Source organism: Uranotaenia lowii, unplaced genomic scaffold, assembly GCF_029784155.1.
Source record: "Uranotaenia lowii strain MFRU-FL unplaced genomic scaffold, ASM2978415v1 HiC_scaffold_26, whole genome shotgun sequence".
In the NCBI taxonomy this organism is placed as follows: Eukaryota; Metazoa; Arthropoda; class Insecta; order Diptera; family Culicidae; genus Uranotaenia; species Uranotaenia lowii.
In genome coordinates this window covers 91,026-112,333 of record NW_026598157.1, presented here as the reverse complement: position 1 = coordinate 112,333, position 21,308 = coordinate 91,026, and the positions used below count along the sequence as shown (strand labels likewise).

General features: G+C 39.6%; 2 protein-coding genes across 2 annotated transcripts in view; one reads left to right on the top strand and one right to left on the bottom strand.

The window, feature by feature from the left end:
* LOC129759743 (chondroitin sulfate proteoglycan 4-like) overlaps positions 1-3,680 on the top strand; it is a 49,511-nt gene extending 45,831 nt beyond the window's left edge. The window contains exon 10 of the mRNA XM_055757263.1: positions 633-3,680. Within this exon, the coding sequence (XP_055613238.1) occupies positions 633-3,283 (2,651 nt within the window). The 3' untranslated portion in view covers positions 3,284-3,680. The remainder of the gene's footprint in view (positions 1-632) is intronic.
* Positions 3,318-20,907, bottom strand: LOC129759744 (protein grindelwald-like). The gene is made up of 2 exons (XM_055757264.1): positions 20,182-20,907; positions 3,318-8,655 (listed from the first exon to the last, which is right to left on the bottom strand). Exons 1-2 carry the CDS (start codon positions 20,393-20,395, stop codon positions 8,111-8,113), a joined length of 759 nt encoding a protein of 252 aa, XP_055613239.1. The 5' UTR covers positions 20,396-20,907; the 3' UTR covers positions 3,318-8,110.
* Between the last annotated feature and the right edge of the window lie 401 nt (positions 20,908-21,308).

The following is a 21,308-nucleotide window of genomic DNA, read 5'->3' as shown; positions in this document are numbered from 1 at the left end:
TCATTTGTATTTTGAAGCTCAAACTATTTAGCAATTATAATTATTTTTGTCCCTAAATGTAGGCAGCATCATAGTTATTTTATCGATTATAAATATTTTCAAAATAAAGCGTTAAAAATCAAGGTTAAATTGAAAAACTAGCATTTTTAAATATTATGAAGGTGTTTTACACCCTATATGATCAAGAAAACTCATTGAGACCGTCAAAATTGAGACTGATCAATGTCACCCCAAAGCATCAAATTCAGAACAGAGACGAAAACGATTTTTAAATCAAATTTAAAGAGGTCTAACATTTTTCTTCATCCATGTTTTACGTTCATAGCAGTCCAGTACTGGTTTTAAAATTATGAAACATGCCGCATTCCCCTTAACAGAAAAAATAATCGAAATATATATAAAAAAAGTGATCAATATTACCCCGAATTACGGTACCTATCTCTAGTGATTTCATCTGAGAAATTGAGTTAAGGGATTTCTCACAGGTGGTTTGATAATCTCATTTTGCACAGAAATCTCCCAGCACTTCTGATACTTACTGAATTTATCCTTTTTTTGGTAGACTGGTTCCTTAAAGAAACTTCCTTTGAAAGCAATGTACTGACGGTTTTTTTTAAATTTTTTTTTTGCAGTGGTCCAAGACTATGATACCTTCCCAGAGAACCTAACGTTCTACATCACCCAGATGACAGGCGGTTATTTGGCATTGAAGGACAGCTACAACAGAAAGATTCATACCTTCACCCAGGAAAATATCAACCAAAACCTGGTATACTTCATTCACGACAGCAGCAATCAGAACGGAAAAATAGCGTTCTACGTGAGTGATGGAATCCACAACACCACCGAACAGGTGCTGCACATCGTCACCAATCCGGTAACATTGGAGCTGGTTAGGAATGAAGTTCTTCACGTTTTTCCCCTAACGCGAAAGCAAATCCTGCCGGATCAACTGTTCTACAAGTGTTCGGATGACGATCGCGAAGTTAAGTATGTGGTCACAGTTCCACCCCAGCTGGGACGATTGATTTACGAACACCTGGAGTTTGGTTATAACACCGAGATAACCGAGTTTCGCCAGCATGACGTGGAAAATGGAAGGATATTCTACGAGCACACTCACGCCATGGTGGAACTTAAAACGAATGACTCATTCTACTTCGATGTGACTGCTCCGCTCTCGAACAGTTTGGTGGATCAAATATTCAATATTGATGTGTCAGTTTCTTCGGGAGGTTTGTTAAGATTCTTGCCCGTTCCAAGAATAACACTCGATGAAGGCGAATCGGCACCGATTAAGCTTGATTTGTCGAAAATTTTGGAATATTTGGAAACGAGAGCAGGGATCCAGAATCCGGAGCTTTACATTGAGGTTTATGATCCTGCCCATGGATTGGTTGAACTGGATGAATCTGCCGCGGATTTGAATCGGTTTTCGTTGAACGACTTCTACAGCAATAAAGTATTCTACAAACATGACCATTCCGATAGTGTTGAAGATAAGATAGCGTTGGCAGTTTATCTGGTACCGGGTCATTTGTTTTTGTGCAATATAACGATCCCCGTTACGATCAATCCAGTGAATGATCAACCGTTCCATTTGGTTACGGCTTCGCCGCACATTTCGGTTATTGAGGGAGAAAATCAAACCATAACTTCGACACATTTGCTCACCGAAGACGCTGATACAGATCCTAAAGATATAATTTATGATGTAATCAGTGGTCCCAATTTGGGCGTTTTGCTTAAAATATCAGATGAAGGTTATCCGCAGGACATCATAACTTATGGAAATCAGTTTTCTCAAGCAGATATCAATGAGAACCGTATAATCTATACGCATTCCGGGAACCCTCAATCAACGACGTTTTATTTTAAAGTATCGGATGGAAAGTTCAAACCAGCCTATCAGATATTTAACATCAAGGTCCTGCCGATCACGATACTACCTGGGTTTAACAACCAACCGATTTTGGTTCAACAGGGAACCACTTTGGGTGTACTTGAGCCGAAACACGTATCAGTTGAGACCAATGTTCAGAAGACTCGTATTGTTTATAACATAACCAAGAATCCTTTGGGTGGAATCCTCATAGCGAACAACAAACCTGTGACGAAATTCACTCAGCGACAGCTAGATGATGGTAAGATTAGCTATATGCAAACCGATACGACTCGTTCAAATGATACTTTCCAGCTGGATGCTTTCATTCCGGATACAACCTCGGCTTGTTTGGTTGATGTGAACATGATCGTGCAACCATTTATCATAATTAATCCGGTAACGATAACACCAGGAGAGCGAAGTCGTTTGAGCTCTACCTTCATTTTTGATAATCCAGCTCAGTTGAAGCTGAATCGATACAATCCCAAGATAACGATTACCCGGAAGCCAAAGTATGGAAGATTACGCAAAATCGTTCGAAGTTCTGGTGTAGATTACATCGAACAGCCGAGTGACAAAGATATTACAACATTCACCTACAAAGAATTGAAAAGCGGGGTGATTTACTACGTTGCGAGGAAGTTCAGCCAGGAGTTCCAATCAATAAATGATAACTTTGAATACGTTCTATCCACGAAGACTGCGCAGCCTGGACAAGGTACGGTACCGATCGAGATATACTCTCCCTCGAGAAACTCTAACGGGAGCAATGATGTAGACATCGTTACAGCCGATAGCGCCTTACCATGGGATTATCTGATAGCTGCCTGTGCAGCAGCTGCCGTAATCGTTATTCTTATTCTGATCATCATTGCTCTTAGATGCCGATCAAGCCGCTCCCATAAAGATCATCCAGATAAAGATCATCCACCGTCTCTCCCAAGACCACCAGACTTCATGACCCTGAACAATCGCATGTACACACCATCGGAAAACGAATCTCTCCCGGTGACAAATGCTTCAACTCCACTGCCCATCATCAGCAGTATACCCCATTGCAAGGTCATCCCCATTGGCTTGGACAACTTTCAGCTAGACTCGGAGAGCGAAGAAGACATGCTGGACATGAACGATGATCTGCTGCAGCACCAGAACAATCTCAACTATCCCTACGGAGACGAAGCAGACCAGTGGAGCTCGTCATGCGATGTTGGGCCCGATGTGGGTTACTCTACGATCGCCCATCAGAATGCACAACAACACCAGCAGCTACTACAGCAACCGGTTCTAGCTTCGCAACAACAGCATCTACAGCAACAGCAACAACAGCAGCCACTTCTAGCTTCGCAGCAGCAGAAAGCGAATCCGCTGCTGCGACGAAATCAGTATTGGGTGTAGGGACATTTCTCGGTAGAAAGAATACACGTTTAGCCAATTTCGACTTTCTATTGTACAGAGTTCATAAATTACTTACTTAAGCTAACTAAGCTCCTTCTGCTACGTCATTTAAAACGATTTTTTTTTTCGACCAGTGCCTTTTGTGGGCCGTACTTCATTTTAATACTATACCGGCATGCCTTTGAATTCTATTAACATCAGAAGATTTGAACTGAAAAGAAACTTAAATTTGCCATCCAGCGATTGGTGCCACATCAATAAACTTAAGCTAGAATAAGTGTCCGGAACGAGATTCGCGTGCGAAAGGTTGTAGAGTGAAAGGTCAAACACCTTAGTCGAAAAAGGTGTGTGTTTCGTTTGACTAAACGTATGATAGGAAGCATTTTACTCAGTAGTACTTAAGGTTTGAATGATGAATACATTAAAACGATTTTCAACTTATAATAGTAATGCTTTTCATTTACTTTTAACTGAAATTATATTACCAATTACAAACGTTTGTTACTTTTATAAAACATATCGAAAAACCTGCCTTTAAGGAAACCGAAATACAAACTTCGTTAAACAACGTACATATGTACATTAGGTGAGAAAGATAGAATCGCTTTAGGGCTTCTACGTTTATCTTTCATAAATAAAAAAAAACATTTTTCGTATATAGAAGAATAGAATCACTACTATTTTAAAACTGAAATTATCACTTCAATGTTCACTATAGAGTATTTCACTAAGTCTAAGCACGATTTTGATACAGCACTTCCGCTTAATCTGGAAATGACGTTTAAACAGCTTAAAGGGTGCCCACGATGAAATTGCCACACTAATTATTTATTTATTTATTTATTTTTTATTACTTGGTCTTTGGATGAGGAATCTCTAAACAAAATTTAATGAAAATTTGGGTGAATTTAGTTCATAGTGCATTGTTTACATCCTGCAAGTTTTAAAGTCCTGTGATCGAGACTCGCGGAAATAGAGCCGAAAGAACAGCTCATGGGTGATAAAATCTTGCACATTCATCGCGAGGATAAGGATCTCTCGCATCGTTCAATCGCTAAAACGTTGAAAATCGTGAATTCCACGGTGTCGCGAGTGATTAAGTGGTTCGAGGAACGATTGACCACCGATCGAAAGCCCAGAAGTGCAGGAAAAAGTATTCCGTACAACAAAAAAAAAACACAACCGCGTAGTTGGGGCCTTAAACCGAAACCCGAACGCCTCCGTTCGGGATGTGGCTAAGAAGCTGCACCTAAGCCGAAGTTTTTCAAAGAGGCCAAAACGAAGGCTGAGCTTCGAACCTTCTTAAACGACCTAAGGTAGTGAAGACAGTCAAGGAACTGAAGAAAGTATGGGTTTACATGCAAAAAACCATTGATTTACATGCAGAATCTTATGGCTGGGCCAAGCCATAAGCCAAGGTGTGGGCATTTGCATATGGACTGTTAATAAAATACGAGTAAAATGGTAAAATGTAGTTTAAAAGCCATTTTTCAATGCCTGAAAATTAATTTCATCTGATGGCAATCGGATGAAAACTCGAATCTTACTAATCAATTGTGTGTGTGCGGCAATTTCATCGTGGACACCCTTTATTTGTGTTGTGAATTGTTGTTCGAAGTTCATCCTAAAAGTCTGTGTATTATGAGCTCCAGTTTTCATAGTTTTTTTGAAATGCGATACCATCCCTAAAGGGTTGATACGGTCAAAATTTGGTCAATATCAACTTGACGTATTTCTTTCAATTTTGCATTTAAAAAACCTGAACACCCCTCATTTTTAAGGTGTGTGTGTGTGTAGAATGTTGCTCCTATTTTGATTTTGGAATTCACTCTTCAGTTGTCAAAATGCCAAGGAAAAAGATTTTCGCGCATCGCGAAAATCCAAGCTACTTGCGCGCAAAGCTGGCCAAATCGCTAAAAGTTGCCAAATCAACCGTTTCAAATGTAATTAAAGTGTTTGGGGAACGTTTGTTGACAGCCAGGAAGTCTGGATCGGGGGGAAATCGAAAACCGGAAGCCGCTGAGACGTCAAAGAGAGTTGCCGGTAGTTTCAAGCGAAACCCTAAACTCTCTCTCCGAGATGCCGCAAATAAGCTGGGTGTATCGTCTACAACCGTGCATCGAGCCAAAAAACGAGCGGGACTATCGACTTTCAAGAAGGTAGTGAATCCAAATCGCGATGATAAACAAAATACGACGGCCAAAGCGCGATCCCGGAGGCTGTACACGACGATGCTGACGAAGTTTGACTGTGTGGTAATGGATGACGAAACCTACGTCAAAGCCGACTACAAGCAGCTTCCGGGACAGGAGTTTTATACGGCAAAAGGAAGGGGAAAGGTAGCAGATATTTTCAAGCACATGAAACTGTCAAAGTTCGCGAAGAAATATCTGGTTCGGCAAGCCATCTGTACCTGTGGCTTGAAAAGCAGCATTTGCATAGCTTCCGGGACTGTCAACCAAGAAATTTACGTGAAAGAGTGTTTGAATAAGTGTGCTGCCGTTCCTGAAGAAACATGGTTGTTCCGTATTGTTTTAGCCGGATTTGGCATCTTGCCATTACGGTAAAAAGGCCATGGACAAGAACCCTCCCAACACGCCAGAGCTCCGCCCAATTGAGAAATACTGGGCTATTGTCAAACGGAACCTAAACAAGACCAAAAAACTGCTAAGGACGAGCACCAGTTCAAGGCAAATTGGCTTTCTGCGGCGAAGAAGGTGGACAATGTGGCTGTACAAAGTCTGATGGCAGGGGTTAAGCGTAAGGCCTGGCAATTCGGATTTGGAAAAGCGGAAGCCTAACTAAATATTTTTCCTGAATTTTATACCAATTGAACTTGAAAAAGAAATTTAATTTGATTTTTTGAATAAACGATTTCACCGATTTACAAGCGTTTTCCCTTGACCAAATTTTGACTGTATGACCCTTTAAAAGGTTTTACTAAGAATATATCATTCCTAACTTTTCTTATTAAATAGCCAATTGTTATATTGTCTACATTCATTAGATGGACCAACATGGTTTAAGTTGTATTTGCCAGAGTACAAATAAACACGCGATTTTATTTTGTTGAATTAAATTCGAGTTTAATTATAATATCGCGATCCTTATACGGATGTAACATTGGCGACGAGGGCCAAAAAACCGGGGAAGTTATTCGTAATCGATTGGATTAAATTCGAACGTAAAAGTTGTTGGGAAAACCGCGTTAGTGCAACCACAAAATGTGTGGTTATAATCTGCGAAAAATGGATCCATTGCATCAAAGTCTTCCTCCGTTTGATACCGGAGACACAGCTACCGTCTCTGCTAGATGGAAAAAGTGGAAACGTTCCTTGGAAATCTTTTTGGATGTCAACAACGTAGCTTTGCCCAGCCGGAAAAGGTCTTATCTGCTGCATTATGGCGGATCGCAAGTACAGGACATTTATTACTGCTTGCGAGGTGATGCTGAACCTGAAATTCCTGAAGGATCGGATCACTACACAGTAGTACACAGTGGCATTATAGTTACTCGATAATTATTTCCTGCCGATGAAATGCCTGCCACTAGAGCGCCATAAGTTCCGCAATATCGAACAGCTGCCGGACGAATCAATTGAAAAATGTGTCCTTCGTCTGCGCGAGCATTGTAACCTTTGCGAGTATGGTGACCACCTGGACGACGAAATAAAGAAGCAAATCTTCGAGAAAGGTATATCCGACGATCTGCGGTTCAAAATTTTTACGAAACAGGAAATGACCCTGGCTGAAACTGTTGAATTGGGTCGTTCTTTGGAAGCATCGCAAGAACTTGAACCCAGTAACCAGCTGCTCCGATGTCAACAAAATAGGCAGCCAGCCAAACGATGCTAAATGTTCCCGCTGCGGAAACACTGGTCATTTCGCAAAAGCTCCTCATTGTCCGGCTCGGCTCAAGAAATGCAGAAAGTGTGGAAGAAAAGGCCACACAAGTGAACGCTGTAAAACCAAGATATCGGAGTCCGGGAGATTTTCCAGTGACCACAACGTACGTCAGGTGGAAAATCGGTTTACCGAGGAGGAATCTGGAAGCGACGAATCTGATGGAGAAGTCTAGTACCTGTTTGCGACGGAACCTGACCTGGGAGAAAAAGTGATTTGTTCCCTTGGCGGAATAAGACTGAATTTTATACTCTGGAAGACCTAGGCGCCAAATCCGACGGCCGTTGAGGTATGAAGATTAATATGTTAACAAGAGAAAGAGAAGAGTGTAATATTGTCTACATTCATTAGATGGACCAACATGGTTTAAGTTGTATTTGCCAGAGTACAAATAAACACGCGATTATAATTTGTTGAATTAAATTCGAATTTTAATTATAATATCGCGATCCAAATACGGATGTAACACCAATCTCTACTGAAAATAAAACTATTTTGATAACTAGAATACTTGATGTGTGTCGTGAATCTCACTTCTCATCCATTTCAAATAACTTTATCACACCTATCAAAACGAATGATATGTTTTAACATGCTAAAATTCATATCTCATGAATTGAACTCACTGGTTTGAATTTTCATACTTTCATTGCACTGTGATGATTGATTCGTGAGGAATTGATTAAAAGTGTCAATGATGTGGCTTAAAATAATTAAGTTCTACCTCTACACACTTTAAGTAAGTATTCCTCAATTGCATTGCATTGCTTTCATCAACTGTAAAGTTTAGAGATCTAGATTGAAATAATCACCTGGGAGGACAGAAGTTGAAGAAAATCAGCAGATAGTAGTCTCACTTTTGCATTGAGGAATTAAGTTCCAACATTTTCAAAGATACGTCGTCGACCCCGACTTAATCCGATCTCATATCCTTTGATGCATCCGTTGATTCATATTAGCTTCGACATATTCGTAAGTGTTTTCCATGGGCGTCACTGCCAAGCCCCCATTATCGTAACAGTGATTCTCTCGCCAATCTTCCGCCGGATAGCTGGTCCTACTAAGTGGTGTGCTGAGCGTACGCATCGAAGTCCTGTCCATACCCATGTAGCCGGGAAAGTCCGCACCGGAAATGGTGGTCACTGCCGTTGGACTACTTCCGATGCCACTGTCATGTGGGGTCGGAGGGAGAGTGCTTCCGCTGTTATTTGGATTGATGCGTGCGCTGAGCTTGGGACTTTTGGTGTTAGGATTTTCGTGGGTATACTCCATCGTCGGTGGAGGAAGTTTATCGTTGACTCCGGTGAACCGTTTCAGCGTAGACATGGAGCAGTACCCATTTTTGCGACACCATCGGACAACGATGATGGCCACCATCAGGACCAGAATGACGAGGATAACCGCAAAGATGATGATCGTTGTGTACAGATTGTTTTCCAGAACGGCAATTCTCTGAATGATTAAGTAATCTGCAAAAAAAGAAATCAAACATCACAAAAGTATTAACTGTGGGATACCTGTGATGAGGAATTATAACAAATCATGTTCCATTATCGAACATTCCTAACAGTTTAAACTGGCAACACGATTTGCCAGCATTTCATGCATATCTCCAGTTCTCTCCCCATCCCATCCTCACTCGCACCAGCCATTCAACTAGCCACTTCGTCGTTCATCGTTTCGCTCAACAGACGTGCCACCTTTTAACGGGAAGCTACCGCAGGTAAGTCTTTGGACCTGGTCAGAGAAAATCGGATTGTCTCGTTGTTTCCAACCACAACACCCTCTGCACCTCAGGAACGGTCCCACATTTTGGCGACCGTGACAGGACCGGGTATCATAATGATGATTCCCCTTAGTTCTGAAAAATCGAGACGCAAGACGCCGACAAATGCGTTTCCCAAAATGGCGGCCATCAAGGAAAATTAAACAAACCCCAAATGACGAGACAATCCGATTGATTCCATTGAATCCGACTGATATCAGATATTTACCTTACTGGTAATCTTGCCAAAGTTTGGCGGAAACCGAACTAGGCCCAAAAAAACCAGCGGATACCGGTATAAAAATTTTCCGCAGTTCGGCTGATACCGACTGCGGACCAAAAACCGGCGGATACCGGTATAAAAATTTTCCGCAGTTCGGCTGATACCGACTGCGGACCAAAAACCGGCGGATACCGGTATACAAATCTTCCGCAGTTCGGCTGATACCGACTGCGGACCAAAAACCGGCGGATACCGGTATATAAATTTTCCGCAGTTCGGCTGATACCGACTGCGGACCAAAAACCGGTGGATACCGGTATACAAATCTTCCACAGTTTGGCTGATACCGACTGCGGACCAAAAACCGGCGGATACCGGTATATAAATCTTCCGCAGTTCGGCTGATACCGACTGCGGACCAAAAACCGGCGGATACCGGTATATAAATTTTCCGCAGTTCGGCTGATACCGACAGCGGGCCAAAAACCGGCGGATACCGGTATATAAATTTTCCGCAGTTCGGCTGATACCGACTGCGGACGAAAAACCGGCGGATACCGGTATACAAATTTTTCGCAGTTCGGCTGATACCGACTGCGGACCAAAATCCGGCGGATACCGGTACACAAATTTTCCACAGTTTGGCGTATACCGATTGTGGATCGAAAACCGGCGGATACCGGTATAAAGTACCCATAGCTCGGCTGATACCGATGTCTTTACTTCGAATTTAGAGGTTGTAAAAAAAAAAAAAGAAGCAATCAATTATTGAAAAGCACTTATCAAAACTTGATTGAGATTTACCTGAACATTTGGTTGTTTAGTCTACTTACAGACAGAAATTCAAGATGCCGAAGCCTGGACGTTTCGTTCGTATCAACTGGAGCGACACAGATGAGAGCAGCTACGACTCCGAAGTTGAAACATTCAACAGTTCCGGATGTTCGAATTCACCGTAGGATATTGTAAAATTTTAATTGGAATAAGTTATATGACTAATATCATTTTTTAGAATCAGAGAATCGACAAACCCAGAACCATCAACGAATTCAATCCAGAAGCCTATCCAAGAAAACTATGGAAAGAGCACGCCTTTAACCGAATGCTCGCAGATTGGCGATACCAGTACTGCACCTCCAAGTACATCTTCCGGCAACAGGATGGAACAAATAGAAACGTTCGGTCGAATGCTGAATGCCTTTTTGGCGACATACCACAGAGAGGATCAAACCCTTCCCGTAGCCCAACCAGAAACACAGCCTGATATGCCAACTAAAGTCAGCCCGACCGGCAATAATGAACTCGAGCCATTACCTTCCTCATCCGCTTTTGACCCATCACAGGGCATTCGTTGGGGACATGTCCAAAAGTTCCCAGAAGATGTGCCAACCGGTCGGCTATGGGAGGTATGGCGTCGCTTCATTCAAAATTTTTAAATAGTAGCTTCGCTCAGTAACGCTCGAAGTCCTTCTCAGTTGGCGAAGTTGTTATTCCTTTCTCTGAGTGAGCAGTTACAAAGAATAATAAACGCCTTCAACTTAATGCCGGATTTCGAGGCACCTGACTCGTATAATGTCTTAGTGAAAAACATAGAAACACACCTCGTTTCTATGACTGACCCAGCGGCAGAGCACGAGTCCTTCCAAGCTATGAAGCAGAGCTTGGACGAATCGATAGTATCGTTTCATTCGAGGCTTGTGGAAAAGGTGCGACTATGCGGATATAGCCAAGATGACCAGTATAAGTTTGTTAGGTCCCAGCTAATCGCAGGTATGCTGAATAGGGACCTAGCTATTTCAGCAAGAAACCTTGGCTACACCACGACCCAGATAGTTCAAATCGGAACTAGAGCAGAAGCTAGTAATGTTGGAGCAGGTCCTTCCACAAGCATCTCCCGAGTGGAACAAAGAAGCTATGAACCAACCAGGCGCGATGAACTAAAACGTAGCTACAAGGAACGGTTCCGAAATTCATCTTCTAAGCGATTCCGAAACAACAATGATCAACGCTTAAGACGGCAGTTTCAACGTTGTCCGAATTGTAACTACAACAAGTCACCTAATCACCGAAGCCCAGCCCTCACGAGAAAGTGTATAAGATGCAAGAAATTCGGTCATTTTGTGGAGGTTTGTCCATCTAGTCGAGTCGATGCCGTAGAGGACGATACAATTGTACCCGCAAAACAAGAAACCGAACAGGTATAGCTATTGATTTCAATGGCCCCTACATAAAGTTTGGTGGAATTTCAATACTAGTAATCGTTGACTATCGCTCTAGATATCTAATCGCAAAACCAGTACAATCAACCAGTTTTGATCACACCAAAAAGATCCTCGATGAAATTTTCGATAGAGAAGGCTATCCCCAAAATGTAAAAAGCGATAACGGACCCCCGTTCAATGGGGCTGAGTACCGGGATTATTGTTCCCAGCGAGGCATCATTTGCATATACTCGACGCCTTACCACCCACAACAGAATGGGCTCGTCGAGGGGTATATGAAAATAATCAATCGAGCGATGGCAGCGGCAATTAGCAAAGGAACATCTTATACAGAAGAGATACGAAACGCGGTACAGGCGCACAATGCCGCAGAGCACAAAGTTACAAAACTTCCTCCTGAAGAAGTTTTATCTGGTAGACGAATAAGGAGACGGTTGCCACTTATGTGCCCGGGAAAATCTGAATTTGAGGACAAGCAACTTGACGAAAGGGATCGCAATTCTAAACTCCAGGGAAAACATACTGAGGATGCACGTCGTGGCTCAAAAATTTGTTCAGTCAAGCCTGGGGATATAGTCATACTCGAAAGGATGATGCGAGCCAAAGGCGAGAGCCGATTCGATCCTAAAAGATACACGGTATTAGAGGAAAGAAATGGTGATCTGCTGCTTAGCGACGAGACAGGTCAAACCTTGAAGCGCAACGTTATTCACACTCGTAGGGTTCATGAGTGGAAGGTATTCAATCAGGTACCTTTTCCTTGTCAATCGGCGCCAAGATCGACAAATGAAACTCCTGTACAGGACAGGCCATCGCGCGAAAAGAAAATTCAACCCACCTGCAAGACTACGTACGAATCTGCGAACAGGAGGCAAACGAACGTAGTCAATTTTCCGCCACACAGCAGCTAAAACGAAAAAGGTATGATTAATTACATGTTATAGATAAACATTACCATATTTATGTTGTTTTGTTTCCTGTTTTTAAGCCTTCCGGAGTGAATTTGGCCACTTCAGCGGTGATATCTTTCCTACACAATCTGTATTAATCTTCATGTCAACATAAACAAACAAAGTTGGAAAGATACACGATTAAATAAAGTTACCCATTAGCTGTTAATTTTAATCTAATTTTGAGTTAACTAAAACCCACTGACACGTTAAACTGAGATACTGAAACAAACCAATATTAAATACTCAGATTGCAGTTTGAGCACAGGAAATAAAAGTAGTTGTTAGATACAATTTATGTTTATTTTAATGAAATCGAACTAATGAGAGTTTTATGATGAGCATCGGCGAGTAGAAAAAAAAGAATTATGTTTCCCCCCTTTTTTTTTCCTTTTCTTTTTTCGGGAGGAAAGGGAAGATGTGGGATACCTGTGATGAGGAATTATAACAAAACATCTTCCATTATCGAACATTCCTAACAGTTTAAACTGGCAACACGATTTGCCAGCATTTCATGCATATCTCCAGTTCTCTCCCCATCCCATCCTCACTCGCACCAGCCATTCAACTAGCCACTTCGTCGTTCATCGTTTCGCTCAACAGACGTGCCACCTTTTAACGGGAAGCTACCGCAGGTAAGTCTTTGGACCTGGTCAGAGAAAATCGGATTGTCTCGTTGTTTCCAACCACAACACCCTCTGCACCTGAGGGACGGTCCCACATTAACGTAATGTAATTAATTACTTAATATTAGTGTATAACAAATTTAAACGAACACACACACATAGGATCTCATGATATGCTAGTTTAATGGCATTGCGGTGAACGTTATGATGGAAGTTTCTTGATAGAAGAATTACAGATTGGAAAGAAATGACGGATAGATAAAGCAGATGATTATTAGAAGAGAATTTATACAGTATGCAAAAAACTTTATCCACCCACCTCACAAATTTACAATTGTAATGTTTTTCTGGTGAAAATCAAGTTGATTTCATGAATGTTCCACCACAATTTATCATTTTATGTTTATTTATTATATTACCTTTGAAAATACGGCGTTTATATCTTTTCTCGAGGTTTTATGCGATAAATTATGAAAAAGGATAAAAAATTCCCAAAAAAGTATATCCACCCTCAAATGGATACTACGATTTAAGTGTGTTTTACAAAGTTTGAGCGTATAGCCTGCAGCTTTCTTGAATGTAAACATTATGTCTAGCTCTAGCATTTAGCGCTCTTGAAGTTTTCGTTTCGTGTTCAAAATTGGAAGTAATTGGTTGTAAAATGCGCAAAAAAGCACAAATTCCGATCGGCATCCGAATTTTGATTGTAAAACATCACAAAACCGGCAAAAGCTACCGTAATATTGCCGATATCCAGCTTAATAAAGATAAGGTTGCTAGGATTGTTCAGGTGTACAAACAGCGTGGTTCAATCTCACTAGCTAAGCGATCGGGGCGTCCTTCAAACACTACAGGCCGAATTGACAGAGCAATCGTGAAGAAGGTAGAGCTGGACCGGGGACTATCAGCTCCGAAAATTGCGAAACAGATTTAAAGCGAATTTTTCATTCAACTGACATCACAATCCGTGCGAAATCGTCTTCATAAGAAAGGTCTTAAGGGCAGAGTACCACTTAAGAAGCCATGGTTGTCCGCAAAAAATATCAAAAAAAAAACATTGAAGTGGGCCCTGGACCACATTTCATGGACCAGTGATGACTGGAATAAGGTGATTTAGTAAGATGAGTCGAAAGTAATGCTATTTCGGTCAGATGGTATCACAAAAAAATGGCCGTGAACCGGAGAAAGTTTGAAAAAGGAGTGTTTGCGCCCTACAATCATGCATGGTGGTGGTGCGTTACTTAACATACATTGATTTTTCAGCCAACTGAGCATAACTTTGATTTTAATTTGCAGGTAGAGTCATGGTGTGGGGATCTATGGCTACATCCGGCGTTGGAGAACATGAATTCATTGATGGAATCATGACCAAGGTGGTTTATTTGAATATTTTGTAGCAGAATCTACCAGCGTCTGCACAAAAGCTAAAGTTGGGGCGCAGATATACGTTCCAACAAGACGGAGATCCGAAACACACCTTGAAGCTGGTTTCGCAATGGTACAAAGAAAAGCGTATCAAGGTTATGGAGTGGCCAGCACAGTCTCCCGACCTTAATCCGATCGAGCATCTCTGGTCAATTTTGAAAATTAAGCTTCAGGAGCAAAAACCAACAAGCATCCAGCAATTGCGGCAGGTAATCTCAACTGAATGGGAAAAAATCACCCCGAAAACAACTGCTAAGCTTGTTGAATCGATGCCACGACGTTGTCAAGCAGTTATTGAAGCCAAAGGAGGTTACACGAAGTACTAAAGCTAGGTGAGCCAGAGGGGTGGATAAACTTATTTGCGTTATTTTTAATCTTTTTTTTTTAGCATTATATCTCAAATGCAACAGAATATTATTTTTATTTGGAACTTGAATGAATTGACTTTGTTTAAACATAAACAATAATAAACTGAACAACAATTAACTGTGTTTTAATTTTCCGTAGGGGTTTTTGGAATAAATCTTGTTTTTAGCTGGGGGTAGATAAACTTTTTTAGCATACTGCAGGTGTTGAAATGCACCTTTGAAGCTTTCCGTGAAAATATGCTATTGGCTATATTTCAACACCTACAAATTTTCTTCTAATAAGCATCTGCATTATCTATCCGTCAATTCTTTCCATTCTGTAATTCTTTGATTACTGGTTAATCGCCACGATGAATTGTTTGTTGTTTCCATCGACTTTTTTCGGCGAAAATTAAAACGAAAATACTTGCAGTTGGTCCAAACGTTTCGAGCTACTTTTGGCGTTTCGCTCCTCGTCAGTGGACCTTAAAATTAAATTTATTTATTGTATAATTTTCCATTTAACAAGAGCTAATTATCTTACTTTATCTAGCGATCGTCGTACTATTATTCGCTGTCTGTTGTTTGTTTTTGATGTTATGTTTACATTGATCTGTCAGTGCAGTGTCTTGATCGTTGGTAAAATGGAGTTGTATGCTGATTTGAAATTGATTAAATCTTTCTGTTTGTAAACAACGTCGTTGTCGCCTCTTATTTTAATGTGAAACATTTCTGCACAGATTCTGGTGTTGTATTTCGAAACTTTTTCCAAAATGTTGGTATTTTTAAAATCAAAAACATGACCGTACTCGATACTATGTTGTGCGAGTCCGGTTCCTCCTATTTTTTTGGTTTTAACATCGTTTTTATGTTCATTTAGTTTTTGCTTTCAATATTTTGAAACTAAACACTGTCATCAAAAACTTTGAAAAAATTTCTAAATCTTTAAAATTAGTTACAGAGCTATTTAAACATAAAAAATTGCTTAAAAATAACTACTAATCCTTAAAGTAAAAAATCGGCAAATCCTGCCAGCAGTCTGAGGGATCAGATTATTTGGAATTATTAGAATTATCTGGAATTATTAGAATTATCTGGAGTTATATGAATCCATATGTAAATCCATTTGAATTAAAAAAAAAATGAATGATTGAGAAAATCAGTTAATACTACAGGGTGACAAAAAGTCCGGTCACACAGGAAAATCTCAATATTTCAAAAAATAAGAAGAAAATCTGAATCTGGCTTTCAAAGATTTATTAAGTAACTCATGAAGATACTTTACAGACGATATCTCGGAATTACACCAGCTTTCTCTGATCGAACCAACTCCAGACGTCTCGGAAAGTCGTCGCAAGCGGCCGCGCAAGTACTCCATTGGCAACTCGACCCAGATTTTCGTGACAAATCGCTTGAATTGCTCCAAATTTGTTATTTTATAGTCTTTAAGCTTCGACATGATGTATCCTCACACGAAATAATCCAGTGGATTCAGATCTGGAGACGACGGAGGCCATTCATTCTTCGAAATTAAATCGGTCAAGTTTTCCTCACATCACGCCTGAACAACCTTTGCGGTGTGGGATGGGGCGCCATCTTGCTGGAAGCAGTAGTTATCGTCTTCAAACAATAGTTCAGCATGAGGCAGATCATTTTTCTTCAAAACCGTGTCCAGGTAGTAAGATGCGTTGATTTTGACCCCTTTATCGATAAAAATAAGAGGCAGTTTAGATCTCTTGCAAATGGCTCCCCAAACCATCACTGACGTCTTATTTTGGAACCGGGAAACGTTAAGCTTGTCCGCAGGACCTTGCTGGAGGATCACACTCCAAACTCTATCATTTTGGCGAATGACTGTTTGCTCCAAAACGAACAGCTTCTCGTCCGAAAAATAATCTCGTCATGTGCGCGCCAACAACCGAGCAGCGATAACAGCTGTTCTTAACTCTGCCTTGGCTCACACACAACTCAATGTAAACAAACTGCACAGAAACGAAACTCTGCCACTTTGGGCAGCGAAGTTAGCCCTTTCAATTGACATATAGATGGCACCAGAGAGATGCAACGTGTAGGCTACAGGCGACCCCAAAAAAGTGTGACCGGACTTTTTTGTCACCCTGTAGGAACCACTTAACTTTTTTTGTGGTAACGCTTATCCTGATGCGATCTGAGGAAGAATCGTTTGCCTTATTTAAGCTTTGAAAAGAATAAGATAATGAGTGTTTAAAAATTAACGATCCGCTAAAAACAATTTTTGATGAGAAATCAGTTTTTATACTTCTCCTGAGTAAGATGTTTAATAATCTCATTCGCACTTTAGACTCAATACAAATCGCTTCAGCAGTTTAATCTAGCCGAAATTTTGCAGGTTACTTTCTTTTGATACAATGATCGCTATGAGCCTTGAATTTTATTAAACGTTTAATTTTCATTATTTTCTTGTCCAATTTTAGTAACCCTGCTGCGCACTGTAATTCTTCCATTTTATTCAAAGAATTATTATTATTATTATTTTTATTATAGACATTTTACCATTTACATGGCATTCGTGTCTGTACAATTCAAAGAATAAAATAGAAAAATCACTATTAGGTCAGATTTTTCGCAGCGGCTGATATCCGGCCAGTGATTATACGGAGAAACTTTTGTCAGAACAATTCAAGTGTGCAGGATGCTGACCGAAAAAATATGATTTCCGGAACCATTCAAGGATGCTGATCATGCTCATTCGAAAAACATCCCCGTGCTGGGAATCATCGGATGCAACAACAATTCCAGCCTGACGCTTTCCGAATGGTTTTTTATGTTCAGTTTTGGAAATAAATGTGAATTAAAAATGATACATGCGGCGTATTTATTCAAGACAAAAGCAAAAACTTTAATATTTAGAAAAAAATTCGTTATTTACGGTAATAAATTTTAAAATTTTCATCCCTGTTTATTTTTACACGACGGCTTTTGTGATCCAATATCGTGCATTGATTTCGATCTAAATTTCCACGCCTCAAAAATTACATCCTCGAAAAAATACACCGTAATAGAATTTTACATCAAAATTGATGTTCCGTTTTTGTGCATCGTTTTCAATTTAAATTTACACGAATTTTTCTCGCTGTGTATATCTGTGATAAATTTGAATTTTTTTTCCCCAAAAATGCATTTCTATGGTAAAACCACAAGAAATCATTGGTTTGAATTGGCCATAGAAATCCATGAAAACAAAAAACAAATAAAATGCATAAATCTGGTCTCAATCCGTCGATGAAATCAAAATTTCTTCTGGAATAAAGATTAAAATAAAATATTAATAAAGAAACTAAAATTTCTTCTGAAATAAAGATCGTTTTTTATCTTTTTGTTGAACATTTATTAAAAAATATCAACAGTACTTCAATTCTTAAGCAAAAATGAAGGGTGAATGAATGATAGAAAATGTTTACTTTCAATATGAGAAACAGAAATTTTAAATTGATATTTTTAATATTTCGTTGGAAACCGATTAAAGGGTGTTGGACTGTTGTTATTCATGTATCCAAAAGTATCATTTAACCAGAAAAAGTTTTCAATGATATACACATCTGAAAGAAAATTTTAGTTTAATTCACCAATCATGAAAAAATATTCCAAAAAAAAATTGTCCAATATTTCCACGTAAAAATAAGTTTATCAAAAAATCTAAATCACTAATCTTTCCAACTTTAACATTTTTTATTGTTTCAAAATGACAAAAACTTGAATAAAAAAAAAACAAATTTGTAAAGCAATAAATTACTTTTCCATTGTAACGGAATAATTTAACAGATATAAAATTATAAATATGGACTGCAAATCTTGAAAAAAAAAACGTATGGGAACCCACCGACCAAATATTTTAATTTTGCCTGAAAATAATTCAGAAAAGGCTTAATTTTGTATTTCTGAAATAAAGTTACTGTTTTTTTTTCTTTTAAACATCTTCTATAAATACACCGTGTTTATTTTGAAACTTTTAGAAACTAGATTAAATAATCTACCCAAGAATCTAATATCATCAAAATCGGTCTTAATTTGCCGCCACGGGAATAACAACAAACTACAAGTAAAATTTCTCCGAAACGAATATTTTAAAATTTTGCGAACAGCTCTGGAAGGATAAATTTGTTGAAAATGAATACTTTTTTTCAAATTGAATATTCAAAACCGTTCAACGTATGTATGTCCTATTATTAAAAAAATATCCAATTGCTGTTGATTTTATTTGACTTTAGTAATAAAAATGATAAACGAATTTGAAAGTTTTTGGTTCACAAACGGACGAAGTTAAATGTTGTCGACGACGACGACGTTAAATGTGTCCTATACAAGTTTCAAGTTGAGAGACAAAAATTCATTTATGTCATAAAGTTTTTTCTGGAGTGAGCATTCATCGGACTTGTATTTATTGTTGTGGTGATTACTGAAAAATGCTTACTGAAATAAAAATTATAATTCGGACATGTGCTAACGGCTTTAGAATCTGGAACCAAGCATCCGATCATCCAAAACATCATCTATCAAAAAAATCTGAAAAACGTTACGATGGTCTGGATTCCAAGTCACGTTGGTATTCAGGGCAACGAAGAGGCTGATCGACTTGCGAACTTAGGAAGAAATGAAGGTAGATACGCTATAAATATTCCAAAAGCGGACGCGCTAAAGTGGATCAAGAGAATGTTGAAACTGCAACACGAACGGAACTGGAACAATCAGCGGAACATAAAACTACGAGAAATAAAATCGACAACGGAAAAATGGAAGGATAGGAACAACAAGAAAGAGCAGAAGGTCCTTACCAGGTTAAGAAACGGTCACAGCAGGTTGACCCACAAACATCTGATGGAAGGAACGGAAACACCAGTATGCGACGCGTGTGGTGTTCAACTGACGGTAAAGCACATAATTATGGAGTGCTTGAAATACAACGACAGAAGACAAATGCTGCCGGAAGGCAGCCTAGCGGAAAAACTTGAAAACATTCGATCCAAGGAGAAGAAAGTGATACAATTTTTAAAACAGTGTAACCTTTTTAGTGAGATCTAAAGTGTAAAAACAAAACTTTTGGAGGGTGAAAACAGAAGGTTAATCCCTCATTTAATAAAACGTACAAAAAAAAAAATAATAATTCGGACATTAAATTATCCTTTAATAACCCAATTAAATTTTAGTTAGTATTTCCCGAGAATTAATTTTAACATCAAAACCAGAGTTGCAATTGCAATTGAATATTTCAACAACTTTAAAAACTGTAATTGATGAGAGTAAAAGTGCACAATCTTCCAACCGAGATCTTATTTACTCGCTTCCAAGCAGGAAATTCTCGAAGTAGGTTAATAAGTGTAGACATTCTTTCACGTTCACACTTAGCACAACGTATCTGGAATGAAATGTTAGATATTTACTCGATGACATTACACATTACCTTTGCATTTCTTCTCACAATCTTTACTCTGGGCACCGGTCACACAAATTTCACTGCAATGACCGCAACTATAATCGTGCTCGTTACAGAACTCATCATCTCCACAGGGTTTGTTATCGTGGCACGATTCTCCTTCCGAAGATACCAGTGATGCAAATGTCAATATGACCAGCGCCATTGACAAAACTGTCGGTATTCTTATCACGTTCGCCATTATAATTGTAATTTGTGTTGATTTTTTTTATCTTAATTAGCACTAGCTTAACAACAACGTTTTATGGAATCAGATTTCACTCAAAAACTGCCAGCTCAAATCATCACGAATCGATGTTCCGCTCAAAGTCACAAGTTAAGAATGGCCGAACAATCTGTCCAGACTTGAGGCGTAGGTAATGAAACACGCTGCATCAGAACAGGTTTTGGATCAACCACAAACTACCGGAATGCACGATCATTCCCCACAGGGCGATGATATAAGGGGAAAAAACCCTTGGCCGTATGCCTTTCGGTAGTCTTAATCTTCAAGAGGTGATTCCGAGCATAATTTTCGGGAAACTGCGATGACTCATCGCCAGTCAACTCCGTTTCACGTTTGCAAAAAAATGATACTGTTTTTTTTGGTCACTTCAGCTTCACACTTTGATTATATTTGTCTCTCTATAGCCAAGCTTTAACAATTTCACAGGTTTTAATCTTAACTTTTTGCTTCGGAAAATAAACTATCGATGTTCGATCAATCACTCTTAAGTCAAGGCCGGAATTTTCACTACTGGAATAATTGAAAAATCACCTCCGGTTTCGGGACTGATCGTTAGATCACTTGAAGCTGGACCACAGCTAGGTGGCTGATTGTGAACTCACATACGCGAAGGCACCATCATCATCATCTCGATCACGCCTGAGCGCGTTTACCTGTCGTAGTAGAATTGTTTGTTGAAAAGCTCGCATCGAGTTTCTCTCCCGTTCGAGCCTTTAAATCTACAACACGCCAATGCAATGCAATGGTTCTCTTCTTGTTCTCTCCCAACCAGAAAGGTCCGATTCATAAAACAAACAACACAGGTACACGGCCTACACCCAGGTAAACAACGTGTGTACATAATAAACGATTCCACGGATTGAAACAG

Coding starts and splice junctions, on each gene's coding strand:
- LOC129759744 (XM_055757264.1), bottom strand. CDS start 20,395: ATGGCGAACGTGATAAGAATACCGACAGTTTTGTCAATGGCGCTGGTC. Junction 8,656..20,181: donor TTGTGAGAAGAAATGCAAAG/GTAATGTGTAAT, acceptor CTTTTTTTGCAG/ATTACTTAATCATTCAGAGA.